A 25,855-nucleotide genomic window follows, 5' to 3' on the forward strand; every position below is an offset into this window, starting at 1 on the left:
ATTTATCTCCAATTTTTTCTATTAATTTCTACTCTTTCAACATCATTATTAAATATGTCCATATATGAAGAAAAATATTTAATTAATACTTTTTACAACTCTCAAATATCTTTTAAGAAGGATAAAGAATACCTTCTAAAATTGCCCGGCCGGAGCAGTATGATACTCTCTATTCCATAATATAATCTAGAAGAAAATTTTGATATAAAATATAAGAAATTAATAGAATAATTAATGATAGTTTTTCACTTACACCCTGTATTTCAAGGAGGGGAGAGAATTTTGAATGCAGGAGAGAGATAAGAGAATTTTCCAATTACATTCTTTAAGAAAGATAAAATAGGTAACTTTTATCAATTTAAAACACATTTAATGATGTAACTAACATTTCTTGATTTCTGATAAAACTTACTAACGGCTTTCTTTGACCACCATAACTAGCATTTTATATCATGGATTAGAGGTAGTATTAACTTTAAAGCCACATTTATCATTGTGATCATATCTCATGTTTCACACTCTGCACCATATGGCAAAAGGGGACCCCCCCCCCAAAAAAAATCTGTGCACTAAGGGAAACATAATTTTGATTAAAAGTCATCAATTAAAAGGATCATACTTTTAAAAGCCAAGCTGATCAGAGATTAAGGATCCATACGGGGTTTGTGTTTGTTTGCGGGTAAGGACATATTATTTATAGGACGTGTCAGATTAATTAAAATATTATTCTGCGTGCCCACGAATCTGGTCCAACTAAGCAATGCTCCTGTTAGTCTTCCACGAAACTATTTTGGATCTTCTGTTCTTAGATGTTTCGACAATGACTGGTGCCATTTTCTTAATTATTTGATTCTACGCTGTTTGAAATAACTTATAATATGCTTTGTTCTTTGTTTTTTTGGTAATAATCTTCGAGTATTACAACAACTTTGTGATTTCTTAAGATATATTTAATGACAAAAAATCTCTTTTGACATTCCTTGCTTACCACGAAGATTCTACTTTATAACAACTTGTATTTCTTATTCATAAACAACAAACCAATCAATGAACAATGAATGAACGAATGTAGATGATTGGATTGTTCAGATTATTGTAGGAAAGCTGTCATGTTGTTTCTTACTTTATTATTGTAATATAATAGTCATCAAATCCATATCGTTAAAATCAATTAATCCATTTTGTTATAAACTTTGTATTTTATGTTAACATGTAGATATTAATAATTTATAGCGAACTGTAGTGCAGCTCATGTTTCATATTACAACAAAGGGACCACCTAGATAACAAAGTAAACGTGAATCTCAACCTTGTTTAGACCGCTTGTGTCCAAATTGTATACAAGCATTGATCTGGGAACAACTTTTTTCTCTCCCCCCCCCCCCGGGGGGGCGGATACTTCCGTCAAACTGTAAAAACCAGAAAGTTGAACAAATGGTTAATGATAAACCATTTGATTGGTTTGAAACCCCCATCCATGTCAGACTATAGTATCCAATCTCATCATCATCATGAACTGTCTTCACCTTATGGTTCTGTTGCTTCTGTCACTGAACATGGTGCTTCCACAGTTCCATCCCGAGGAAAGAGCTGCTCTGTTGCTTCTGAGAAATTCCTTAACTTCTCCTTCTGATGATTTACATGGGAATTGGACAGGACCACCGTGTATAGACAACCTAAGTAGATGGAAAGGTATCACTTGTTTTAATTGGCATGTTGTTCAGATTGTCCTTGAAGGTTTTGAGCTTCTTGGCTATTTGCCTCCTGCATTCCCTCAGAACATAACATTCTTGACTCAGCTTAACCTCAGAAACAATTCAATTTCTGGGACTCTGCCAAATCTCACCAACTTGGTGTTCTTGGAAAGTGTTTTGCTTTCATATAATCGCTTCTATGGGTCAATTCCATTGGAGTATGTTGGATTGCCTGGTTTGAAAGAATTGGAGCTGCAAATGAATTACTTAGATGGTCAAATCCCACCTTTTGATCAAGCATCATTGAATATTTTCAATGTCTCTTATAATCACCTGTCAGGACCAATTCCTCAAACTTATGAGATGCAGAAATTTCCTAAGAGCTCTTTTGATAATAATTCAGATCTCTGTGGGAAGCCATTGGATGTTTTGTGTCCTTCTCCTTCTCCAGAACCTTCTTGTGCACCAGCTCCAACCCCAGAAGCTTCAGAGAAAACAAGAGACTTCCAGTATGGAGTATTGCTTTGATCATTGCAGCACCTGCACTGGTTTTTTTACTGATTATTATTGTCTTCTTATTCTGTAACAAAAGGGTTAAAGCAAAAGAAACAACCAGAAATGAATCTCCAGGTAAGACACCTCTGATACATGCTATTTATATGAACTTTCTGGGTATGTTTGGGAATTTAGAAGTCAAGACAAGGCAGGGAATCTAAATAAAATGAAAGGGGTTAGAAGGAAACAAAAGGGATGGCTAAAAGATTATTTTCGTTTATACCCCTGGGAAAATTTTCATATGCAAAATTACCCTGTTTGAGAGAACTAGAATATATAAATAAGAAACCACATTGTAGGATTTTAGTGAAACCTCCACTTCATACAATATAATAGGAAGAAAGAGATTGAGATTTGTTTAAGCAGAATGTCAGAATATTGGATTGAGAACAGGATTATAAATGACTTGTAACTTGTTCTTCACTTTTTGAAACAGGGTATGGTTTTGGGGCATGGGCAAAGAATATGATGTCCTATTCATTGAGCAATGAATATCCTGAAAGGTCAGGCACACTGGAAATTTACAGCAAGGAATACCCAATTTTTGACTTGGATGATTTATTAAGGGCATCAGCGGAGATGCTAGGCAAGGGAAGCTTAGGCACTACGTACAAAGCAACACTTGAAACTGGTGCTATTGTTGCTGTGAAGAGACTTGATCACATGAATGGATTTGGCAAGAAGGAATTATTCCTCCAGCATATGCAATTGCAAGCAGGGTTGAAACATCAAAATCTGGTTGAAATCATCACTTTCTATTACTCAGATGAGCAAAAGCTGGTGGTTTATGAGTTTATCCCTAGTTCCTCTTTGTTTGAGCTGCTTCATGGTTAGTGTTTGATTCCCTCCTTTCCTCCTTTTATATGAAAACAAAAAAAGAATGATTCGATGCTGATATTCCTAATCTGCTAATGCTAGAAAATAGAGGACTTGGAAGAACTCTTGATTGGTCCACAAGGCTGGCTATAATCAAGGACATAGCGAGAGGTCTAGCTTTCCTTCACCACTCTCTGCCTTCTCATAAGGTCCCTCATGCCAATCTAAGAACTTCCAATGTCCTCATTCATCAAGATGCTCAAGGGTTTTACCATGCCAAGCTCACAGACTTTGGCTTCTTACCTTTGCTTTCTGCTAAAAAATCTGCAGAAAAGCTAGCCATCAGTAAGTCGCCTGAATTTGTCCAAGGGAAGAAGCTCACACATAAAGCTGATGTCTATTGCTTTGGAATCATCATCCTTGAGGTAGTAACTGGGAAAGTTCCAGGTGAAAGCCTGGGTGAGATTGAAGAAGCGACCAGTGATATTTCTGAATGGGTTAGAACAGTGGTGAACAATGATTGGTCGACAGATATACTTGATGCAGAGATATTAGCAGCAAGAGAAGGGCATGGTGCTATGTTTGAGCTCACAGAGATAGCTCTACAGTGTACTGATATGACACCAGAGAGAGGCCTAAAATGAATGAAGTTTTTGCCAGAATAGAAGAAATAGAGCAAATGAAATCAGAGAATGAGTGATACAGATTATGTCATTAATGATGTTTGAGTTTTGCATTATGAGTACAACGGGAATGTTCATAAATAGATCAAGAGACTCACATATAAGCTGACATTTTTTAATTGCTTCCCCCTCAAAGAAGAAACATTGGTATGAGGGGTTAAAAGATCTAGTGTTGAAGTTTGTACTCAATAGGAACAAATCACTTCTTTCGTCATAGATTTGAGATTATAGATTGTCTTGGTTTAGCATCATCAGAAATCACCAAGTCTCCTTTTCAATTGTCCTTTTACATTCCCCCCTGGCTATAACTATATCTTAATTTTGGCACTTCAGAATAGTTAATTGGTTAAGCTATCTGATAAAAAGACTTCCACCACATCCATTGAAGACATAGAAAATGCGTTTAAATGATACAGATCCTTGATAGGCGGGCAACCAATATATGAAAAAGAGTGGAATATTTATATATATATATATGCATATATATATATATATAGGCCACTAAGAGAAATGTTCACATTTGGTATCTAACGATGGCTTGAACATGATTGCTTCCAATAGAAGAATGCTTGTGTGCCATTAAAAAAATATTGTAGTATAATTTAATTAAAATAAATAATAAATTGGGAAAAATGATCTCTCTCTGTTTTTTTTAACAGTTTTAACTCGCTTAAAATTTAATCACTTGAATATGATGCGTGCAATTTAATTCCATACTTTTGACTCATTTCAAATTTGATTTAGAAAAAAATTAATCATTCAATCCTTATAGTTTGACTAAATTTGCAACTTAATCCTTATAGTTTGGCTCTCTTAAAGTTTTTCTATCATCTCATCCAGCCCTAAGCCCATTCGCCTCTTCAGGTCCATTCATTCATGTATCCAACCCTCCAAGCTCTCTAACATGATCTTTCAGTCAACAAAACCCAAGGACACACCAAGAAACTATATGTTAAGCTTGGACTGGGCCGAAATACATTGACCTAAGCCCCACCTCACGTCACCATTCTTGGCAATAATATGCATGTTGCCGGTCCCGGCTGGTTTTGACAGTACTGTGAACAGTATAATAACTTGGAAGACATCACTATAATTAACGAAGATAGCTACAAAAACCTGAGTCAGATAATATCTTTAAACCCCAATATATACAGATGAGTTCAAAGGCTAGGATAAACAGCAGTTTAGATTTTATGGGGGAAGAAAAAAACGATTAATGTTATGAAGAAACAAGGAAGAGATTGAATTTGATGAAGTGAGTGGGCAACACGTGTCTGTTCTTCAGCATGCTCCACAAACAGGTGTCTCACTATACACCAACCTCACTTTGCCTCATATAAGCGACCACACACCACTTTTCCGCCATGCACAAAAGGCAGATCTATCCCCAAATAACTCTCTCTTTCTTCGTCGTTTCTTTTAACTTGTTGGTAGCTCCTTCATTTTCAGCTTCCTCTCTCAAGTCTTCAATTTCACAAACACCTTCAAGACACTTTGAGACGGAGACAGTAGTAATCTGAGGTGAGCTTCAAGAATGGCGACACGGAGATACGCGTTCGGAAGGGTAGATGAAGCAACACATCCAGACTCCATGAGAGCTACCTTGGCAGAGTTTTTGTCTACCTGTATCTTTGTGTTCATCGGAGAAGGCTCCATCCTGGCTATGGGTAAGTATATATGTAGAATTGAGTGTGTGTAGAAATGATGATGATAATGATCATGGCTGATATATATTAATGAGATTTGTGGGCATGCAGACAAGTTATATAGGGATTCAGGGTCGTCGGCGGGGGAGCTGACGGCGATAGCGATAGCGCATGCGTTTGGTTTGTTTGCGGCGATATCGGCGAGCATGCATGTGTCGGGTGGGCACGTGAACCCCGCCGTGACGTTCGGAGCTCTCCTCGGCGGAAGGATATCGGTGCTGCGAGCCTTATACTACTGGGTGGCTCAGCTCCTCGGTGCTATCGTCGCCGCTCTCTTGCTCCGGCTTGTCACCAATAACATGGTACGTATTCTGTTTTTGCCATTTCTTGTTTCAAAACGTTGAAGAGTTAATTATTCTAGTTTATATCGACTAGAATGATAATTTAGAGAAATTTCAATAATTTTTTATATAGATATACTTTTCTTTAAAAAATGAGTATAACTCACCTTTAGAATAGGAATCTATGGGGCAAAAAAAAAAAAGTCCATCAATTATTTTCATTTATTAAAAAGGAAAATTAAGATGCAGCTCTTATTTTAGGTCCCTATAGTTATTTTTATAGGTTTATATGGTTCGACTTGATCTTTAAATTAAATTAGGTGAAATTATACAGACCTTGACATTACAGGGACATGCATATTTGATATACTCTTCTAACAACAGATTTGCATTTTTCACACAGAGGGGGGGAGAGAGGAATAAATTACATGATAATTCTCACCCAAAAGAGTTACACAATTAAACAAATATTATATTTTCATGTAATTTTTATTCAAAGAAAATAAATTTGAAGAATATTCACGTGTTGCCACGTGTAATTACAGAGACCAGCGTCGTTCACGTTGGCAATAGGCGAGGGTGCGATGCACGCGCTGATATTCGAGATAGTGATGACATTCGGCCTGATGTACACCGTTTACGGCACCGCCATAGACCCAAAGAGAGGAACTAATGGAGCACTGGCGCCACTGGCAATTGGGCTCATTGTTGGGGCTAACATCCTCGTCGGTGGGCCTTTCGATGGGGCCTGCATGAACCCAGCTCGGGCTTTTGGGCCTTCTTTAGTGGGCTGGAGATGGCAGTACCATTGGATCTATTGGGTCGGCCCACTAATCGGAGCTGGGCTTGCAGCTCTCGTCTATGAATACATTGTCATCCCCACCGAGCCGCCTCATCCTCACCAGCCTCTGGCTCCCGAAGATTACTGAAAATCGCTAGCCTGCCTTCTACTACTGCACGTATAATAATGTAATTTACATTTTATTTTATTTTGGTTACCTTTGTGTTTTGGTTTTTCAGAGTTCTTTTGTGTGCTTGTGTATGCATTTTTTTTGGGCTGTTTGTGTCGAGTGTGAAGTAGTTGTCCTCTGTTTCATGCATATTAAATAAAATGTGAACTTCCTAGTGAGCATGCTCCTTGTGTTTGTAGATATGATATGTAGTTTCTTGCTGAATTCCGCCCTTAAATACATGATTTGGATGATATTCTTTTGGGAAAATTAGAAAGAGGGACCAAGTGGAAATAATATTTATTAAAAAGGATCTTAAAAACCATAATTATTTAGAGGGACCAGATATTAAAATATAAATTTAAAAAGACTCAAACCACCCTATTCACACCAAACCCTTATATTCTCTCACCACCTCCTTAAATTTTAATATCATTTAGTAGAATAATTACAATTTATTTGAATTAATTCAAACTAATTTAAATTTTAAAGTCAGATACTAATTCTAATTGATTAAATTAATCACCAACACTAGTTAATTTATTTTTCTATTATTTTTACTTAGTGCTTTCTAAAAAATGAGCGGGGCAGTAAAATTAAAAAAAGCAAAAGTGGCTCTATATTTTTGTTTATCCATTTCATACTATTATTTTATTTGAATAAGTTGAATCTTCTTACTTAATAAAATTAAAATTTAAAATAAAAAATAACATAAGAAATTTATTACATCAATAAATATTTGTCATAATAAAAATAGTTAATAAAAGTAGTTATAATAGTTTGTGTAAGAAAATTAAAGTTTAAACTACGTGAATTTTTATTCTCATTAATTATGGATAAGTTATATATTATTTATCATTATATCACTTTTTTTAATTTTAAATTTAACTATATGATTTTATCGGCTCATTATTCAGGAAGCTCAAAAAAGAGTTTTATTTTTTTTAAAAATGATGGGCGAATAAATAAATTATTTATTTATTATTTAGAGTTGTTTCGTAACTTTGTAATTCCAATTAGTTTGAATTAATTTAAATAAACTTTAATTCTTTTGTTAGGGTTTGTTTGGCTCAAATGAGAGGAAGGGGAGGGGAGGAATTTTAATGGAGAGAAGGAAAGAGGAGGAGAGTGGAAGGATTTTAATATTATCTTGTTTGGATTTATAAAAAGGAAAGGGAGGGGAGGAGTTTTAGTATTATCTTGTTTGGTTCATGAGAGGAGGGGAGGGAACAATATTTTGACATGGATAATTTTACTCTTATTTTATTTAAGATATAAGTATAATGTTATAACATGACAAAATATAGTCATAACATGACAAAATATTGTCATTTTTCTCCAAATCCTTCCAATTTTGAAGGGGAGATTGAGGAGGGGAGGGGGGGAAATTGTTTTAAAATTTTCCCTCTCCTCTTAAAATTTGTGTGTTACCAAATAAGGACAAATGATTAAAATCTTTCCCTCTCCCTTCCCTCCCTTCCAAATCTCTCACATCAAACACACCCTTAAGAAAAGAAAATTAAGTATGTGGTGAGAGATATTTGTTAAGGGCAAATTGGTCATTTTAAATATATATTTTAGTGTTTGGTCCTTCCAAATAAATACAGTTTTAAAGATCATTTCTCATAAATATTGTTGCCATTAGGTCTTTTTCTCTAATTTTCCCTATTCTTTTTTTCATTGTTTAGTTTTTCCACAGCCAAATAGCAGCGCAAGTATAAGAATACTACAGAAAGGCGCACAATCAAATATCAAATTTCAATTTAAACTAAGTCTCCTTTAAAAAAAATTTTTTTAAAAAAAAGGGCTTTTCCAGAAGTAAATTATTCTTCACTGCACGGAGTGACAACCAGTGATTTTCTTTATGGCTTAGGAAGGAAGTCTCATGAATGGGTTATGGCTTATGGGTATCGCAAGATTTTTTTCAAGATTTTTTTCAAGATTTTTTTCATTCTTGTAATTAGCGTATATGTAACAACAGATCAGTGTACATGGATCATATTGTCTCCGTGCCTTGTAATAAGAATCAAAACTACGCCTAATTAAAAATAATAAATGTGTAAAATATATACATATATTTTTACTTGTATAATTATTTGTAAAGAAAATACATAAAAAATAACAAGTGGACATCTATTAGGCAAATATATTAATGTAGGTAAAAGTAGAAAAACAAGCTTAAAATTTTAGGACTTACCCACACTTGCCATTTGGTTTTTACATTTTTTTGACCAAAAATATGTTTTTCACATTTCGAGAGTGCTTTTTATAAAAAGGGATGAAGGGAGTAATTGTCATTCACTGCGTAGTTACGTCTCCTATATGCTATTGGTATTTTTATGCTCCCTCCGTCCCCGGAGTAACAATCATTATCATTCTCTGTTCCTAAATATAAATAATATTTCTAAGTTTTTTTAATTTTTCCGTCACATTTTCTATTTGAAAAAATTTCCAAAAATAACTGTTAAATTTTAAAATTTTAAATCAGAAATTACTACAAAAACTTGTTTTCATTAAGTGTTGTCATTTTTTTAAATAAATATAGTAACCAATACTGATTTGAAATATTAAAATTCAACAATTATTTTTTCAAAATTTTTCCTTTCTATTTTATCCTTAGTAAAGACTTACTTTAATAGTTAATATATTTATTTTTTGCTTCCCAAAGCATTAACAATAAATGTTTTAAAAATTATATTTTAATATAATCTCTTTCCATTACATATTTTTTTATTATAATAATTTTTTTATTCTCTTTCTTACAATCTCTCTCTCATGAATGAGGGTATTTTGATTTTTTTTTAATTTTTATATGTTTATTATTTTAAACTAATTTAAATTAACTTTTTGATTTGCATGTTTCAATCCAAAATTGCTTATAAAAAAAGATAGAGGGAGTATAATGATTCCATCATGCTATTAATGGAGGTTGAGTCTAACAGAATAGATTGGTTTTCAACAACGTAATAAATTAAAGTTTGAATATTTATTAATAAAAAATTTTATATTTAATGACTGACGATACTAAAAAAAATTGTCTTTAATAAAAAATATACCTATTTCTATCCCCAAAAAAATCTATCAAACTCTTGTCTTTGTTTTTTTTCTTCTTTTTCCTTCCTCCGTGTCAACATCAATGTCATGTCAAACTCATATCTCTGTTCTGCGACCAAACTATTCAAAAGAGCACAAGGGACATGAGCAATCATCGTAAACTAGCAGCCATGTTTACACGAATTGGGATTTAGTTTAGCAGAAAATGTTAGTTGATCACAATAGAACAAGTTCAAATTTTGTCTTTCATAGTATAACGGATTAACATTTGAATTCCCGTTAAAAGAAGAGTCTAAATTTAGTATTTAATATTGTTTCAAATAAAATTACTTCTAATAAAATAATAATTATGGTTGGAAAGAAAAACAATGTACATAGATAGATTCTTAGCCGCTTAAATGAACAACGATTCTCATAAGGCCACAACCAATTTGACCCTTTGTTTGGATATAAAGAGAAGAAAATATTAGGAGGAAAACTTCCAAAAAGAAATATTTAAAACAATGACATTGCCGTCTGAAAATCTAAGCCTAAATACCGAACGCTGGCGAAGTCTTGACAAAATCTGGAGGAATCATGAATTGATTTTCCTTTCAAATAGGAAAAAGATTAGGATAAGCCCTTCAACTAGTCGCCAAAGAGCACTTGAAATCCCAAACTCCTTTCCAACTGGCATAAGCTGCTTTTAAACTTAGAAAAAATGTTGCAAAGTTATATTTACGGCTAAAAGGGAGCAGACTTGTGCATTTCGAAAGAAGCAAACGTGACGGTGTGTGACCGCACATATAGCTTTCGCCGCTTGAGCATTTTCAGCCAAACAGAATTTTTTTAAAGAGTCAAACTTCTATTATCTCCTGTCTTTTACATTAAGCAATTTCATGGGCTAAAAAAAAATGAACAGTTAGCTATTAATTATTGGTATTGTGATGACATAATGGGGGTAATTTCCCTTACATCCCTAACCAACACTCATTTCCACCAATGTACATTATTTTATGAGTCTATGGATGGATTGAGAGTCATCGATTACAACTTGAGGCACTTCTAGAAGGATATGGTTTCTTCCAAGTATTTAAAAAAGTTGAAGAGATTAAACTTAGAAGTAGAGAAAAGGAAAAAGCAGCGTTGAAAAAAAAATGAAGAAAGAAGAGAAAATAACAATTGCAGACTTTGTGAAGGAATTAATAATCATTGAAGACACCTAGTTATTGAAATATAACGAAAGAATTATAGTCTTCCAAAATACTACCTCAGCTCCTTAATATAAGAACTTATTTGATTTTTATTTTGGTTTTAAATATAGACCCCCAATCTATTTTGTCTCTCATATTTATATATTTTTTCCCAAGGTAGTCCTTCTAACAATGATAATTCTAACCAACACAATTAATTAGCAAGGATATTTTAGGAAAGACAACACATATTTATTACAAATAACTAACTTGACTTCTTTTATTAATTTTCTCAAATTAGTCAACTAGCTCTTATAATTTGGACTGGAGATAGTATTTTTTAAGGTGAAAGAAATCAAAATGTTTAAGCCATCAACTAAATTTGCTTATATTTACTTAATACTCTTTTGATCCTATTTATAAGCCACTTCTAATATGTTTTACATGGATCAAGAAAAAATTTAAATTTTATTAACTCTCATTTAAAATTCAACAATTTTCTAACTTTATTCCTATTTAATATATATTATACTTTATGTAAACAAAACCAACACAATAATAAATGATGGGTAAAATTATCCATTCATACAAGACAATTCTCTCAATTCTTATAAATAGGATAAAAAATATCTTCTTTCTGCTCTATAAATAGGACCAGAGGAGTATTTATGAATCTCTCAACTTTTTTGTTATTATATCTTTCATTTAAGAAAATAAGCTCACACACATCAATTACAATCGCCCATCAAAACTCGCAACCATACATTTTAAAAATATTTAAATAAGGTGCTTAGTATCAATGAGTTATAATGGGCATGAATTTCAAAATGGCTCTTATGAAAAAAGAAATGAAGGAGTAATATTTAGTTAAAAATAATAAAACCTAAACTTTGCATGATAAATATGAATATAATTTTAATTAATAGGGGCACCGAATCTAAAAGTCATGAGAAAAAAATTGAATGAAGGGTTGATCAATTCCCAAGATCACCTATTGTGAAAAGTCAAATACGTCACATATATAATGCCTATCCTCTTCATTATTTTCTGCCGTGGTATAGTTTGGAAGAAATTAATATTAAAAGCTGCAGGAGAACCTGGCTTTTAAAAATATTATTAATCACTAGTATGTGTTTTTGTTGTGTTTATCTTTTAAGGACGTCATGTGAATTTATTTCTAATGTATCATTCATTCATGTGATGTAATTTGAGTTAATATTGTTGACAAATTGTTCCCAACTTCCCTCCATTTCGGACTTTTCCGGCAAGCTATTAACGTATTGTAATTTTTTTACCTATTGTAATTGTAATGTAACTAATATGAGCCCACTTGGGATGCATATATGTTTTGATTGGGGGATGCTTAGATGGAATCAAATCATAGTTTTAAAAAGTGATTTTAAGATATATGAAGTAAATATGTGATGGGGATTTTATCTTAACTTGTAAAAAGTGTTTTTATTGCAAACCAAACACTCCCTTTTTTTTTTTACCAGAAAACCAAACACTCCCTAAGGCTAATAAATACAATTATTAAAATATAAAATCTCATAATAAAGGTTATATAATTTCTTTTAATTTTTAATTTAGCCAAAATCTTACAATTTAATTGTTGCAGCTTTTTGTTATAAAAAGAGAGAATTATAATGATGTCTTAAAGAAAAAAAATAATTATCAATAAATTATAATAACAATTAAGCAGTTATCATTAATTATCATAAAACTTGTCATTACATGCTTTTTTTTTTTGGTGATAAAGGGGAATAAGACCCAAATTACGTTTTGATTTTTCTAGGCCTGTCAATACTAAGGACATCTTCTTGTAAGATGTAACATTAGTTATCTCCAACCTGTTACTAACCTTTTTAAACTCTAAATATTTAATAATACTAACCATGGTAGAAAAGAATCTTAGTATAATATTTGAAAAGGCTACCATGGTTATAAAAAGAAATTTGATTCGCCAAAAATGGTAATCATGATAGAAAAGACTTGAACTAATTATTCAAAATGTCTATCATGATTATAAGAGTTTTACTAAGCAAATTGTATGAAAACCGTAATTAATAATATTTCACAATAATTGGGCCTTGGGCTTTGCAAAGTCCAGCACGTCACAATTCATCTCTAAGCCCATAACATGATATTTTCTGAATAAAATTTGTCCAAACCAACAGTAATCAACTACTTTCAAAAGTTATTATGGGTTCATAACTTACAGACCCAAGCAACTCGACAACAAAAGTAACTAAGACTATAAGTCTCAAAGAAATCACCGTATGCAAAAAGAGTTATATGTGGCAATATATAATATTCATCACATGACAAAAAGGAGGCTATACAAGATAAACGTGATAGCTAAGCTTTCGCTGCCTTCCCTGACGGACCAGCCCTAGAGCTATTATCTGAAAATGTTAAACCACGGGGTGAGACAAAAGCCTCAGTAACCAACAATCCTACTCATTAGGCATACAAGTAAGTGTTTGAGAGGTGTCAAGTGGAACAGTTACTAAAATCATACATTCACAATTGTCACATGGTTATATACACACACACACACACGCATATCAAAATACAATATCTCACTCTCAATTCCACCTTATTTCCTCGCACCTTATTTCCTCTGACTGAACCCATGGGCTAGTACTGTCCCATGTGACTGGTAGTTCAACATAATAAGCTCATCGATCAAGTGATGTGAACAGGCCAAAATCCACAGAGCACAAGATCGGATCATGGGTTCCCCCTCTAGTCCACTAGCAGGGTGTCATACGCCCTACAACACATAAAGAGCCAAAGGATCAACCAGTGTACATCTGGCGTCCTCCCACCTTATTACCTCTATATTATGTACAAAATTCACCCTCTTATCCTCCCTATAATATGTCTCCCACCAATCAACGTTCACCATCCCCTCTCGTATTTATACTCATGAGATTTATAAAATAATCATTTACCAATAACATAATAACTTGCACATTTACCAAAATCGAGATTTCAAAATTTCAATAATCAACATCAACCCTGAAAACCATTTCTCAATAAATTCTTATTCCACGTGACAAATTTATAAATTCATAATTTCATAACTATTTTTCAATAACATAAGGTATCTCGAGGCAATTTCAATAATAATGCCTTTCACTGCTCAAATCATAATCAAATGGTATTTCAAGAATCTCATATAATTCGAAATCACTCACAAACATCATACAAGCATACATAACAAGTGGAAAGTGGTTATCTTTCACCAAGGCTATAAAAAGAATTACTACAAAGTCAACCCCGTGCTCAAACCAACAATCCAATAATTAATCTACACCATTAATATAACCACAAATTAATATAATCACATATTAATATAAGCTAATTAATGAAGCTTATATATATAGTTAAAGTTCTACTTTAACAATTTTTATTCTAAATTCCCACAACTCTCATAACCCAAAATTAAATATTTCAGAGCTAACTCATAAATTTTTCTAACAGGCTAAAATATTCATTTCCATCCTCTGGATTATTTACTCTAATAAAAAGAATTCTCCAAAATTCTTAAATATGAAATTATCATATTTTAAATTCTAAAAAAATTCTATTTAAAGTTTAAACCTCAAAATAAAATCATCAAAGATTCAATAGTAACTCAACTATTTATAAATAAATAATTTACTCAAAATTCTAATAGTGTAACTACTATATGTCTTTTTCTTCACAAATAATAAACTCTTTTAGCTAAAATAATTATTTAAAAACCTCCAGTCATCCAATAAATAAAATTAAACCGATTAAAATCTTAATAATACGTCAAACAACTCAAATAAATTATTTAACATAATTTTAATCGGTACAAATATGATATATCTCATAAATAACATATTTTTCAACTAAATAAATTAATTTAAATACTAAAAACCGACAAATGGACAAATCTAAACCGATAGAAATGATATACTATAATAAAGCTACAATATTATGGTTAACACTCATCAAAACTCAAAACTTATACCATATATAAGTATCAAAATTTTCTCTAATTACTATAATAATACTGTCATTAGAAAGCTTAAAATATATAGAAAATATTTATGAAGAAAGTTTGATGAAAAGAAGTAATTTTGTGTACCTAAGTTATCTCCAAAGGTTGCCTTCTCCTTCACAAAGACCGTTGATATGCTCATCTCTCTCTTTCCCACACTCTTTCTCGCTTTCCCTCTTTCTCTCTTGTGTTCTCATCTTCTGCATCCAACTCCTCCTTTTATTTTCTATTTTTCAACTACCTTTCCCTTATTTTCTTCATTCTTCATTTATTCTCCCTCCCAAAAGTCCTTCTTCCTAAGTCAATATTCAATCTTTCCACCGAATTCGGTGGAAAGATTACCCCTTTCTTGTTTTTTTTTTAATATTAAAATATTATTATTTTATTATAATAATAAAATATTTTTTTTACTTTTTTTTAAATCCTAAAATAAAATTTAGGATATTACATAAGACGCAATCCACTTCCACTGGGGGTTGAGTCCATATCATATGTCTTCCAGGTATAGGAGCACTCATGGCTGCCAAGAGATCTGTGCACATGTTGCTTTTTCTATAAACATGTATGAACTTCAGTTGCCAGTCTCTAAGCTTTTGGTCCTGGATAATGGTAGTGATATGAGAATAGCCTGGTAGGGTTGTGCCTTTTTCACATGCATCCACTACAACAATTGTATCACTTTCAACTTCAATCTTCCGTAGCCCCAATTGCCAGCACAATTCCAGTCCTTTGATGATGCCTAGGAATTCAGTTTCTACCATATCTTCCTCACCTAGTTTCATGGTAAAGCCTCTTAGCCATTCTTCGTAGTCTCCTCTAATCACACTCCCACATCCTGCTTCACCATTAGCTGCAACCATTCCATCAGTGTTGAGTTTGCACCATTTCGCCCCAGAAGGTTTCCATGATACCATGATCATCTCCTCTCGTCTTTCTCTCAGCAGGTTTTTCTAGCTCCCTTATACATAGTTATCCAAATATTGGGTAATGATCTTTTCTCCATTTCTGGGAAGCTCAAACTCACTTTAGTGTACTTGCTGATTTCTCCACCGCCAAGTAAACCAATATGAGATCACAAACATGTCGCTCCACCTTTCTGACTCTTTGTCTTTCTGTACTTTTTGTAGGTTCTATTCCAGTCATTGATTCCAATTCTTAATTACCAAAGATGTTTACTCTTTCTTCCCACAGTATTAACTTGCACCAAATCATAGTTGTGTGGGGGCAGTCTCTAAGGGCATGTATGATGGACTCTTCTTGTGTATGTCAAATAGGGCTCCTGGAGTCTCCATCAGATCATTTTTGAGTTACTTCCATAGTGAGAAGTCTCTCATGCACCATTAGTGAGGCAAAAACTCTAACTCTCTTAGGTACTTTTAGCTTCCATACTCTTCTTCATTGTTTTTGTTGTTTATGACCCTCTCCTAGTAGCCACTTGTAGGTAAAGGCTGTAGTAAAAGTGCCATCCTTGTTGAGTTTCCATTTGAAGTTCACTTTATTCATTGTTTGCTTTAGATTAGGGGCTAGTATTTTTTCTTGTATCCTTTGCCACATGGTAACCATTTCTTTCCAGAGTTTAGAGTCACCTCCTTTAGTCAACGGCTGCCCATGTTCATTCCTTCTCCACCTGTATTTGCCTATCATGACTTGTGCCCAAAGGTCCTATGGATTTTGGAGACATCTCCATAACAGCTTGCAAATAAAGGCTTCATTCATACACTTGAGGGATTTGATGACCATTCCTCCCTTATCTTTAGGCCAACACATTTAATCCCAAGTAATTACATGTTACCTTCTCTTATTTTTTGAGTCTCCCCATATGAACCCTCTCTTTTTTTTCTTGAGTTTATCCAACATGCCTTGAGAGATTTTATCATGTTGCATGTGGTATAAGGCCATAGCATTGGTCATTGATTTTATTAGAGTAATTCGCCCAGCTGAGGATAGGCTGGCTGCTTTCCACCTTTGCAAATGCTTATTGACTCTTTTGATGATTTTGTTAAACTTTCTCCTTTGTTTTCTTGGGAAGCTGATTTCTGCTCCTAGATATCAATCTAATTCACAACTTATTTAAACTTGTTCCTATTGTAGATCTCATTCTTTGTTTGTTGTGAGACATTTGGGGAAAAATATACAAAGGTCTTCTCCTGGCTCACCCTGTGTCTTGATATCTCGCCGAATACCTGTAAACAATTTAAGACAGTGTTTATCTAACCAAGGTCAGCTTCAGCAAATAAAATAAGGTCATCAGCAAACATTATGTGGGAAATGATAGGTCCTCTTTTACCAGTTTTAAAGCCTCTCCACTATTTCTCTCTCACTTTATCAAGGATGATATGTGTCAATTTTTTTATGCTAAGCACAAACAGATATAGAGAAAGGGGGTACCCTTGCCATAGTCCTTTGGATGTTTTGAAACTGCTTAACTTCTCCCCGTGCCACAGAATCCTGGTTTCACTAGTTTTGTACACCCCCTAATTCTTTGCAACGTGGTTGTAGGGAAGTTTAGCTTATTCAACACATTTATTATATACTCCCAACTGATTCTATCATAAGCTTTTTCTAGATCAACTTTAATAACCATGTATCCCTTCTTCCATCTCTCCTTTCTCATAGAGTGGAGTATCTCATTGACTATAATGATGTTGTCATGTATGATTTGTCCAGGGACAAAATTGACTTGGTAAGGCGAGACTAGTTTGGGCATTATGGATTTCCATCTTTTCACCATAATCTTGGACAGACATTTGTAAATTACATCACACAATAAGATAGGTCTTAGTTGAGAGACCCTCTCCGGATGCCTCACCTTGGGAACAAGAGTGATGAGAGTCTAGTTGACATTCTTGATTTTCATCAAATTATACCACATACTCTTCATAGCTTGGCATACACTTTCTCCCACTATATCCCAGCATCATTGAAAGAACATTGCTTGGTATCCATCCTCTTTGGGGGCTTTCATACTACCAATAGCAAATATTGCCTCCTTTACTTCCTCATTTGTAATGCCTCTATCAGTGAAGTTCCAGTCCAGATTAGTGACCTCAGGCCAACTATAGTCTACATAAACCCATCTTTTGTTAAATTCTTGCTCCGTGAAAAGGTCTTGGAAGTATTTATTAATGAGGTTTCCAACTTCCTCTTTGCCTTCTACCTACTGGTTGTTCTCATCTTTCAACATAGTGACACGGCTTTGCCTTCTTTCCATGGTTGTTTTAGTGTCGTAGTAAGTGGTGTTTTGATCTCCATCATGAAGCCATTATGTTCTTGCTTTTTGAAACCATAGAATTTCTTCTCTTTCCAGAATCTCCACCAATTCTTTCTATAGTTCCTCCTTTAGTTTTTCTAGGTGGGGTTTATACTAGTTTTGCGTTGCTTTTTGAATGCCATTAATTCTCCTCAGTAGTTCACTTTTTGTCTGTCCCACATGTCCAAAGGTAGTAGTATTCCATTCCTTTAGACAAGGTGTTAGAGCTTTTAACTCCTCATGAATTTTCCGATTCCCTTGCCATTTCTCCTATAGCAGATCCTTAAATCCTTGATGCTTGAACCACATGGCTTCAAATATGAAAGGTTTCTGATTTGTTTTAAACCATCTGCCCTCTGGTCTGATAAAGATAGGGTAGTGATCTGATTTCAATCTTGGTCCTACTTGTACTAGTGTATCATAGAAGGTATTACTCCATTGTACATTACACAAATCATGGTCCAGTTTCTTGTAGAGATGGGTGGTAAGGCTCGTTCTTGGGTATTTCCACTTGAATTTAGGCCCCTCAACTATTAATTCCATTAGCTGACATCTATTTATCCATTCCACAAATTTCTTGCATTTTTGTTGGTCAAAACGTTTTGCCCTTTTTTGCTCTTCCTTTGATTTGATATCATTAAAATCACCTGCAAGCACCCAAGGGATTGTGATATTTTGGGCTAGGAATTCAATACAATTCCACATGTTGGTTCTCTCTACATAGCTCAGGCTAGCGTATATGGCAGAGAAGAGCCATTTTACCTTACCAATACCAAAAACTTCGCAATGGATTAATTGCTTTTAGTTATGTAATACTCTTATCTTTATGGACTCATTACCCAATAGATCCAAATTCACTGTGACATGCTTAAGCTTCTTCAATTATCTATTTTTTAAAACCCATCCTCTTAATTACTCTCTTAGCATTCGCTCCATTACATCTAGTCTCCACAAGTACAACAAAATTGGGTCCATATTTCTTTTTCAAATTCTTAACAGCTAGCCCAAGATCTTTCCCAACTGCTCCTTTTACATTCCACATAACAATCATGAAAACCATGTAAAAAGGAAGATAAGGGACCATCACCTCTAATTCTAAGACTCTTGGACTTGGTTTCTTACAACCAGCTCTTTCCCCTGTTCTCTAACTACTTTCTATCTTAGGATTTGAATTTCCATAGCAGTGAGGCCCCTGATGTTCATATGCTTATATGGATCAGGGGACTTTGTCACTTCTACTTCCATAGTGTCCTTAACTTTCTCAGGTAGGCTTACTAGGAAGTTTTCCATAATATTTTCCTCCATTCCCTTCTACTTTAGCCCCCCTTGTTCCTCCTCAGATCTCCCATTTGGCCACTTGGTTTTCTCTATTCGTAGCTTGGTTAAAGGGGCCCAAATTCTATCTTTCTCATGTGCTCCAATCCAATCTCATGTTCTCCCCTTCAACCCAATTTTTCTTCTCCCTTTAGACCCATCCTTTCCTCATCAGTCTTCACCCTTCCCACATTATGGGAAGGCCCAGAGCTTAGTTCTTTTCCCCAGTCCATCAATTCTTTTTCCTCTCAGTCCACATTCTCTTTTGCTCCCTGATGCCCTTGTTCATGTTACTACTTTAAACCTTTTTTTTTTCTGATCCTCATTCTACTCCTCGTGTTGACTTTTATTCTTCATTTTTTCCCTTTTCCTTCTCTACTCCTGTTTCCCTTTTCCCTTAACCAGCTTTCTTCCTTTTTGCTACCTTAGACTCTGCCTCCTCTCTTTTTTGCCTGTCCTTGCTTTGTTTTGCCTTCTCCAATTTTGTGATTGACATTAGCTATGTCCTGTAGAGGTTGACTTATCTGCCTTTCACCTATGCTCTAATCTCTACTATCTTCCTCCGCCTCCAAAATCGCAAATCTTGAGGTGCCCCCAAACGTCTTATCTGTTCTGACTTCTTTTCCTAGCCCCTCCACTCCTTTTCCTTTCTTATGCAAAGTCAACAGTTTCTCCTAGGATACTGAGCCACCATCTACTCTCTATAGTTGCTTTGGTTTTGTCTGGCTGGAAGTCATCTTCTTTCCTCACTCTTGCCGGTGACACTGGCATCTCCTTGTCCTGTGCTTCGTGTGATTTCCTCATTTGTCTCTTGTTTTGTTGGGCATTTTTTTTTAGTATGCCTAAATTTTCCACAGCAGAAATAGATCATATGAAAACCCTCGTACTCAATCTTTAAGGTGTTTCCATCAATTGTATAAAAATGGTAGCAATGGGGTGTTGAGGTTTACCTCTACACACATTCTTGCATACATGGTCCTTACCCTGCTTAAAGTCATCTCGTCTACTTTGATTGCCACCCCTATTTTATTCTCTAGGTTGTAGAAAAATTTCTTATCATATTAGTCCCTCGATAAGCCTCGGAGTCTAACCCAGATGGCCACTTTTTGAAACTTTTCATTCCAGGGATTGAAATTGCTCTTCCAAGTCTGCACTGTTAGATAATGATCTTGTACAAGTCAGGGCCCGCCTTCTAGCACATAATAGCAATCTTTTGTCTGCTGAAAGGTAGCTAACATATGTCCATTTCCAATGAAAAATAAATCTACCATTCTTGTCTTCCCCCACATTAACTGAACCTTCTTTTTACTTGCATGAATCCTGTAGTTCCTCCTAAATGCTTTACAATGAGCGTATTCTCCCAGCTCTTTGCAAGCCTTCGCCTTTCTTCTTCCAAGAATTCAATGACTAGTCCTTTCTTAGTGTCTGTCACTTTAACGCCCTTTAATAACTCCTCCACATTGTAGAAGAGGAGGTTTCCATCCCAAGGTTCATCTTCTATTTTGCTGTGAGCTTCACTCTTCTCCTTCATGGTTTTCAATTTAAGCGCCTCTTGATATGACAGTGGTGTTTCTTGGTGGGGCCTTATCTCTTCGGGCTCATCCATCATCCAGTCCTCCTCTTGTGGTCTGAGGGATATATTTCCCACGAAAGCACTTGCTGTTCTCTGTATTTTCCCTCGTGCTTCAGCTTTCTAGTTGTTTGGTCCTTCTTTCCTTTCATTTTGACCCAGCGTCAGCTTCCTTACCCTTAACTCTGCATTGCTTGTGCTTGGCACATTGTGTGACACTTCCATAACAGTATCCTCTGATTAATTAATGGTTGATCAGGAGGCTGTTTTTGGACGTTGCTCGAGCTTTCTTGCATGGAAAACAGATTTTCTCTCGCTAGTTTCTCCCGTGTATGCACATAGATACTCTCCATTATGTTCTGTTGTTACTGAGATTTTTTTAGTAATTGTATTCCGGACTTTCCTTATAAAACAATAATTGAAGTTATTTTCATCCAAGTCATATATAATTCAACTTCTTTTAAGCTTGAAAAACACTTTAATATTCACGAAGGGCCTATCAATAAATTATATATGTACGTTAGACGGTTAGAGTGATTGATTTGAATTAGTTCTATAAATATATACTCCATCCGGTTTAAAATATACGCTAAATTTTATCTATTTGTGTTTATTAAGAAACTAATTAAAATTAATTTAAAACAATAAATGTGTAAGGCATATATTTGTTTTTTCTAATATACTCTTATTAATGAAAAGAATAAGTAAAAGATGTAATAAATAAATTAAAGAGGAAAGAAAATATATAAGGATAACATTAGAAGAAGAAAAAACCCATTAAATGTTTGGATAAAAATAAATGTTATCTTATAAAAACCAACCTTTTAAAAAAAAATTTATATAATATATATAATATATTTATATTAAGGGGAATATGGAACATGTAATAAATGTGAAAAGGATAAGGGGAGAGAGGGAGCGGTCGCATAATTAACGGCTCTGTTGGTTGTGCCTCCTCACCATACACCGTCTCACAACCGTCTCCCTTGCCGCCTTCCTGCGACATCATATTCCCTCCCATGTCTCTCTCCTTTTTCATTTTAATTTGTATTCTCTTTTTTTTATTTAATACAATTAAATACCCTTGCACACAAATATCTCAATTTTGAGTCTAATATGTGGTGGTGATGGTACTCCAAAATTGACAATTTATATGCACATACTTGCACACATACATACATACATTGGTACTCTCTCCCCTCATTTAAAATAAGAATTAAATAATTAATTTATTAATATTAAAAAATTAATTAAATTATTTATTTATAAAAAAATATGCATTAGTTTTTTTAAAATATTTTTTAAATTGTGTGCATTGTAATTATTCCTTAATGGAAACTTTCTTATTATTTGCAATCAATAAAGATTATTCATAAAAAAATTATAAATTTAAGATCAAGATCAGATAAGCTCTTTGGATAACTTCTATATTTTAGGATTGGACGTAATGTGTCTATATAAAACAATATTTATTTATGTATGCATGTATGTATTTATGGGAGCATATATGAAAAGTGAGACTCGAATACTCAATCTATGATGATCTTTAAGTTTGAGACACATTCACAACTAAAGTTCAGATATATACTGTTCTTCTTATATATAATTAGTGTTAGAAGAAATGGGATAAGGCTCGTATAATTCTTTATAGTTATACACCTATTATTGTAAAGTTTCTCAATCAAAATAAGTACATATATATAGTTAGTGGATATGTCTCTCCAATATAATAACATATATGTGCGGTTCATTTGGAGAATCTTACCATTATCGGAGGTCCTATAACATATAATATGTAGAAGGCTAAAGTATATATTTAGTCGTTTAATTTTATATAACGTTTCAATTTGGTCCTTTAACTATAAAAAAATATGGTCTTTTAACCCTAAAATTGCTAGGTTTAATGATAATTTGTTTGTAACAATCATAGTTGTTTTGAAAATCAAACTTAATATATTAGTATTTGAGAATATTTTATCAATATTTAGAATCTCAATATCATCATTTTTGGTTAATAATTTAGGATTTAAGGACTAAAAGTAGACTTTTTAAAATTAAAGGGCCAAATTGAAACTTTTTATAAAATTAAATGACTAAATATATACTTTAGCCTATTTAAAGTCTATAAATAACTTTATTTTTTTATTATCATCCCATTTCATCCAAATCCTTTATTTTCCTATAATCAATAAAATGTTCAATTTCATCCAAATCCCCAATTGATGTCATCCATTCAATTCAATTTAAAATTTGACACACATATCTCATTCTCATCCTATGAAATTTGAGATACAATCCTTCCTTCCAAAATATATTTTCAAACCCTTATTAAATAATAACTTTTTATCAATTATTATTTTTGAAAATAAAATTTAATACTATCTCTAGTCATAAATATGAGATCTAGATCTATATTTACAACTGAAAGTAGCATGTCAATAGGACAGCGTTTTGTCTCTATTTAAAATTTCAATATCAACATCTTTATTAATTATGTTAGGATTAGAGGATTAAAAAGACATTTTATAACATTGAGCGATGGAAATAAATTTTTTTATGAAGTTATAGGAGTGAAATTAAAGTTTACTTTTGCCTTCAAATCGTAAATATAAAATATTACGAAGATGTACATTGTAAGTTACTCCTTTCGTCTCCTATCATAAGTAACATAGAACTTTGTGGGTCATAAAGTTAGTTAAAGATAATAAATACGAAAAAATTAAGTTCTTTTTTCAAAATACCCTTATTTATCAAGAAGAAAAAATATAAGAGAATAAGAAAATTATTATGACAAAGAGAATTATGAAAAAAAAGTAAATGTGTGATGGAGAGAGGTAATTGTTTGAAAAATAAGACAATAAATATATTAAATATTAAAATAAATAATTAATGATGAAAAATAAGAAATTTGCAATAAAAATTTAAAACAACTTGTAAATGTTTCTTATATTTAAGAATAAGAGCGGAATGGTAGTTGTTGTTTATAAAAAGAAACTGAGAGAGTATCTATAAATATCCCAACTAACTAGCATTGGTAATTGTGAAATGAGCTTTGACTAGATCTTGAATTCAAATTAGTGTGAAAGTAGAAAATGCTTTTAGGATGGTTATTTCCAATTTGACCCAACAATAATCAAATTTGACCTATAGTCCCATTGCTATATAAAAAATCTATGTATATCCCGAAGCTTAGGAACTTATTTATAGTTTAGCCAAAATAATTACTTTAGCATTGTGCTGTACAAATAAGCGGAAAAAACTAGCTTGTTACCGTCCTCGTTACCTGAAAATTAAAGAACTTAAATTTGGATCGAATTGACAACAACCTTAATGTATTTTCTAAAGGCTAAAACAAAAGCTATATACAATTAATTAGTACATTAAAATCTAACATTCACAATATAACCAAAAAAAGAGATAATGATGATCAAATATATATATAGAGATATATATATATATATATATACACACACACACACACACCCCAAGAAGGCATATTATTGTTATAGTGTGACTTATTCGGTTAACTAGTCAGAACTTCTAAATGCAAGTCTTGTAATCTTATTTCACACATTGATATTCCGATTTTACATGCATATAGTTTCTTAGATTTAAAATTAATGAACTTCCTTGCACTTTAATAGCTTATGCAACATAATACATGCATGCAGTAGTTATAGCTTTCCGACTTTGATTTTAATTAACTACCATTATTCATTTTGAAAGTTAACTTTAAGGTAGTAATTAATACGGAAACCGCCTTACAAATAAACCGCAAGAGGGGAGCTAGGACCGGCCTATGTATATTTACGATTTTACACGCATTAAAGAAACACATAGAGCTATAATAATAATAATAATAATAATAATAATAATAATAATAATAATAATAAAAATTATCTAATCGCATTTAACTTTATATCGAACCCTTAATGTTCATATATATATATATATATATCTATATCGATGCATGAGTTTGCACATATCGACTGGTGTTAAATTTAACCAGTGTTACTTCCTACCCAAAAAAAAAAACCAGTTTCACTGGAGCACATATGCGAGAGTGAGATAAGAAACCGGTCAAGATTCATGCACTTATATTTATGTAAAAGCAGTAAGTCGAAATTCATGAACACAAAAAAGAATAATATCAATTTAAAATATTATTTCTGAGAAGCAGAACATAAATTTAAAAAAAAAAAGTTTAAGACAATCAGAATATATGTAATCAACAGTGGTCGGTCTTAGTGAAAGGAGTTTTGGCCGATTAATTAGCACAAATTCTCAGGTTAAAAATTGGACCTGTTATGATAATGCTTGAATATGATTTAGTATGAGGCAGAAAATAGTAACTCAGGTTGGTGTGTGAATAGCAGAAGCTTTTGTCGTCTAATGTACATAGAGCAAAACTTACCTATGACAAGTCTACCTTTTTCCTTCTATACCTATACCTTGAGGGAAATTAAATCATCCCTTTAAGTAAGTGGTTAAAGGTTTGAGACCCAACTCTTGTATGTGGAGCAAACTTAAGTCAGGAGGGGTGGATTATTTACCTTTCGAATCCCGAGGGAAATTAACTTTACTCTCAGCAGATGATACTTGTAGTCCTTTAAAAAATCAATAAAAACATTAAAATAATATTTTTATCAAAAAGTAGAAAGAAAGAAAATAAGAAACGGTTAACAAGGATAGACATGATAACGTACGTACGTAGCGCCACAAACAAGAACAATCTAGGTAACAGGTCCGTCACATGGGGACAAAGCAAACGGTC

General features: G+C 33.2%; 1 protein-coding gene and 1 pseudogene across 1 annotated transcript; both read left to right on the forward strand.

Annotated features, from left to right (window-relative positions):
• The first annotated feature begins 1,556 nt into the window (after nucleotides 1-1,556).
• Nucleotides 1,557-3,765, forward strand: LOC114760523 (probable leucine-rich repeat receptor-like protein kinase At1g68400; annotated as a pseudogene).
• A 1,206-nt stretch (nucleotides 3,766-4,971) lies between these two features.
• On the forward strand, nucleotides 4,972-6,664 carry LOC114760515 (probable aquaporin TIP-type alpha). The gene is made up of 3 exons (XM_028949773.1): nucleotides 4,972-5,415; nucleotides 5,506-5,756; nucleotides 6,281-6,664. Exons 1-3 carry the CDS (start codon nucleotides 5,283-5,285, stop codon nucleotides 6,662-6,664), a joined length of 768 nt encoding a protein of 255 aa, XP_028805606.1. The 5' UTR covers nucleotides 4,972-5,282.
• Nucleotides 6,665-25,855: the final 19,191 nt, after the last annotated feature.

The sequence above is a fragment of the Neltuma alba genome, unplaced genomic scaffold, assembly GCF_004799145.2.
Source record: "Neltuma alba isolate B1F8T4 unplaced genomic scaffold, ASM479914v2 tig00010984_pilon, whole genome shotgun sequence".
NCBI lineage: Eukaryota > Viridiplantae > Streptophyta > Magnoliopsida > Fabales > Fabaceae > Neltuma > Neltuma alba.

Bases quoted from the DNA above. Each gene is read 5' to 3' on its own strand.
- LOC114760515 (XM_028949773.1), top strand. From the start codon at position 5,283: ATGGCGACACGGAGATACGCGTTCGGAAGGGTAGATGAAGCAACACAT. The intron at 5,416-5,505 runs GTAAGTATATAT...GTGGGCATGCAG, and splicing joins AGGCTCCATCCTGGCTATGG to ACAAGTTATATAGGGATTCA. The intron at 5,757-6,280 runs GTACGTATTCTG...GTGTAATTACAG, and splicing joins GGCTTGTCACCAATAACATG to AGACCAGCGTCGTTCACGTT.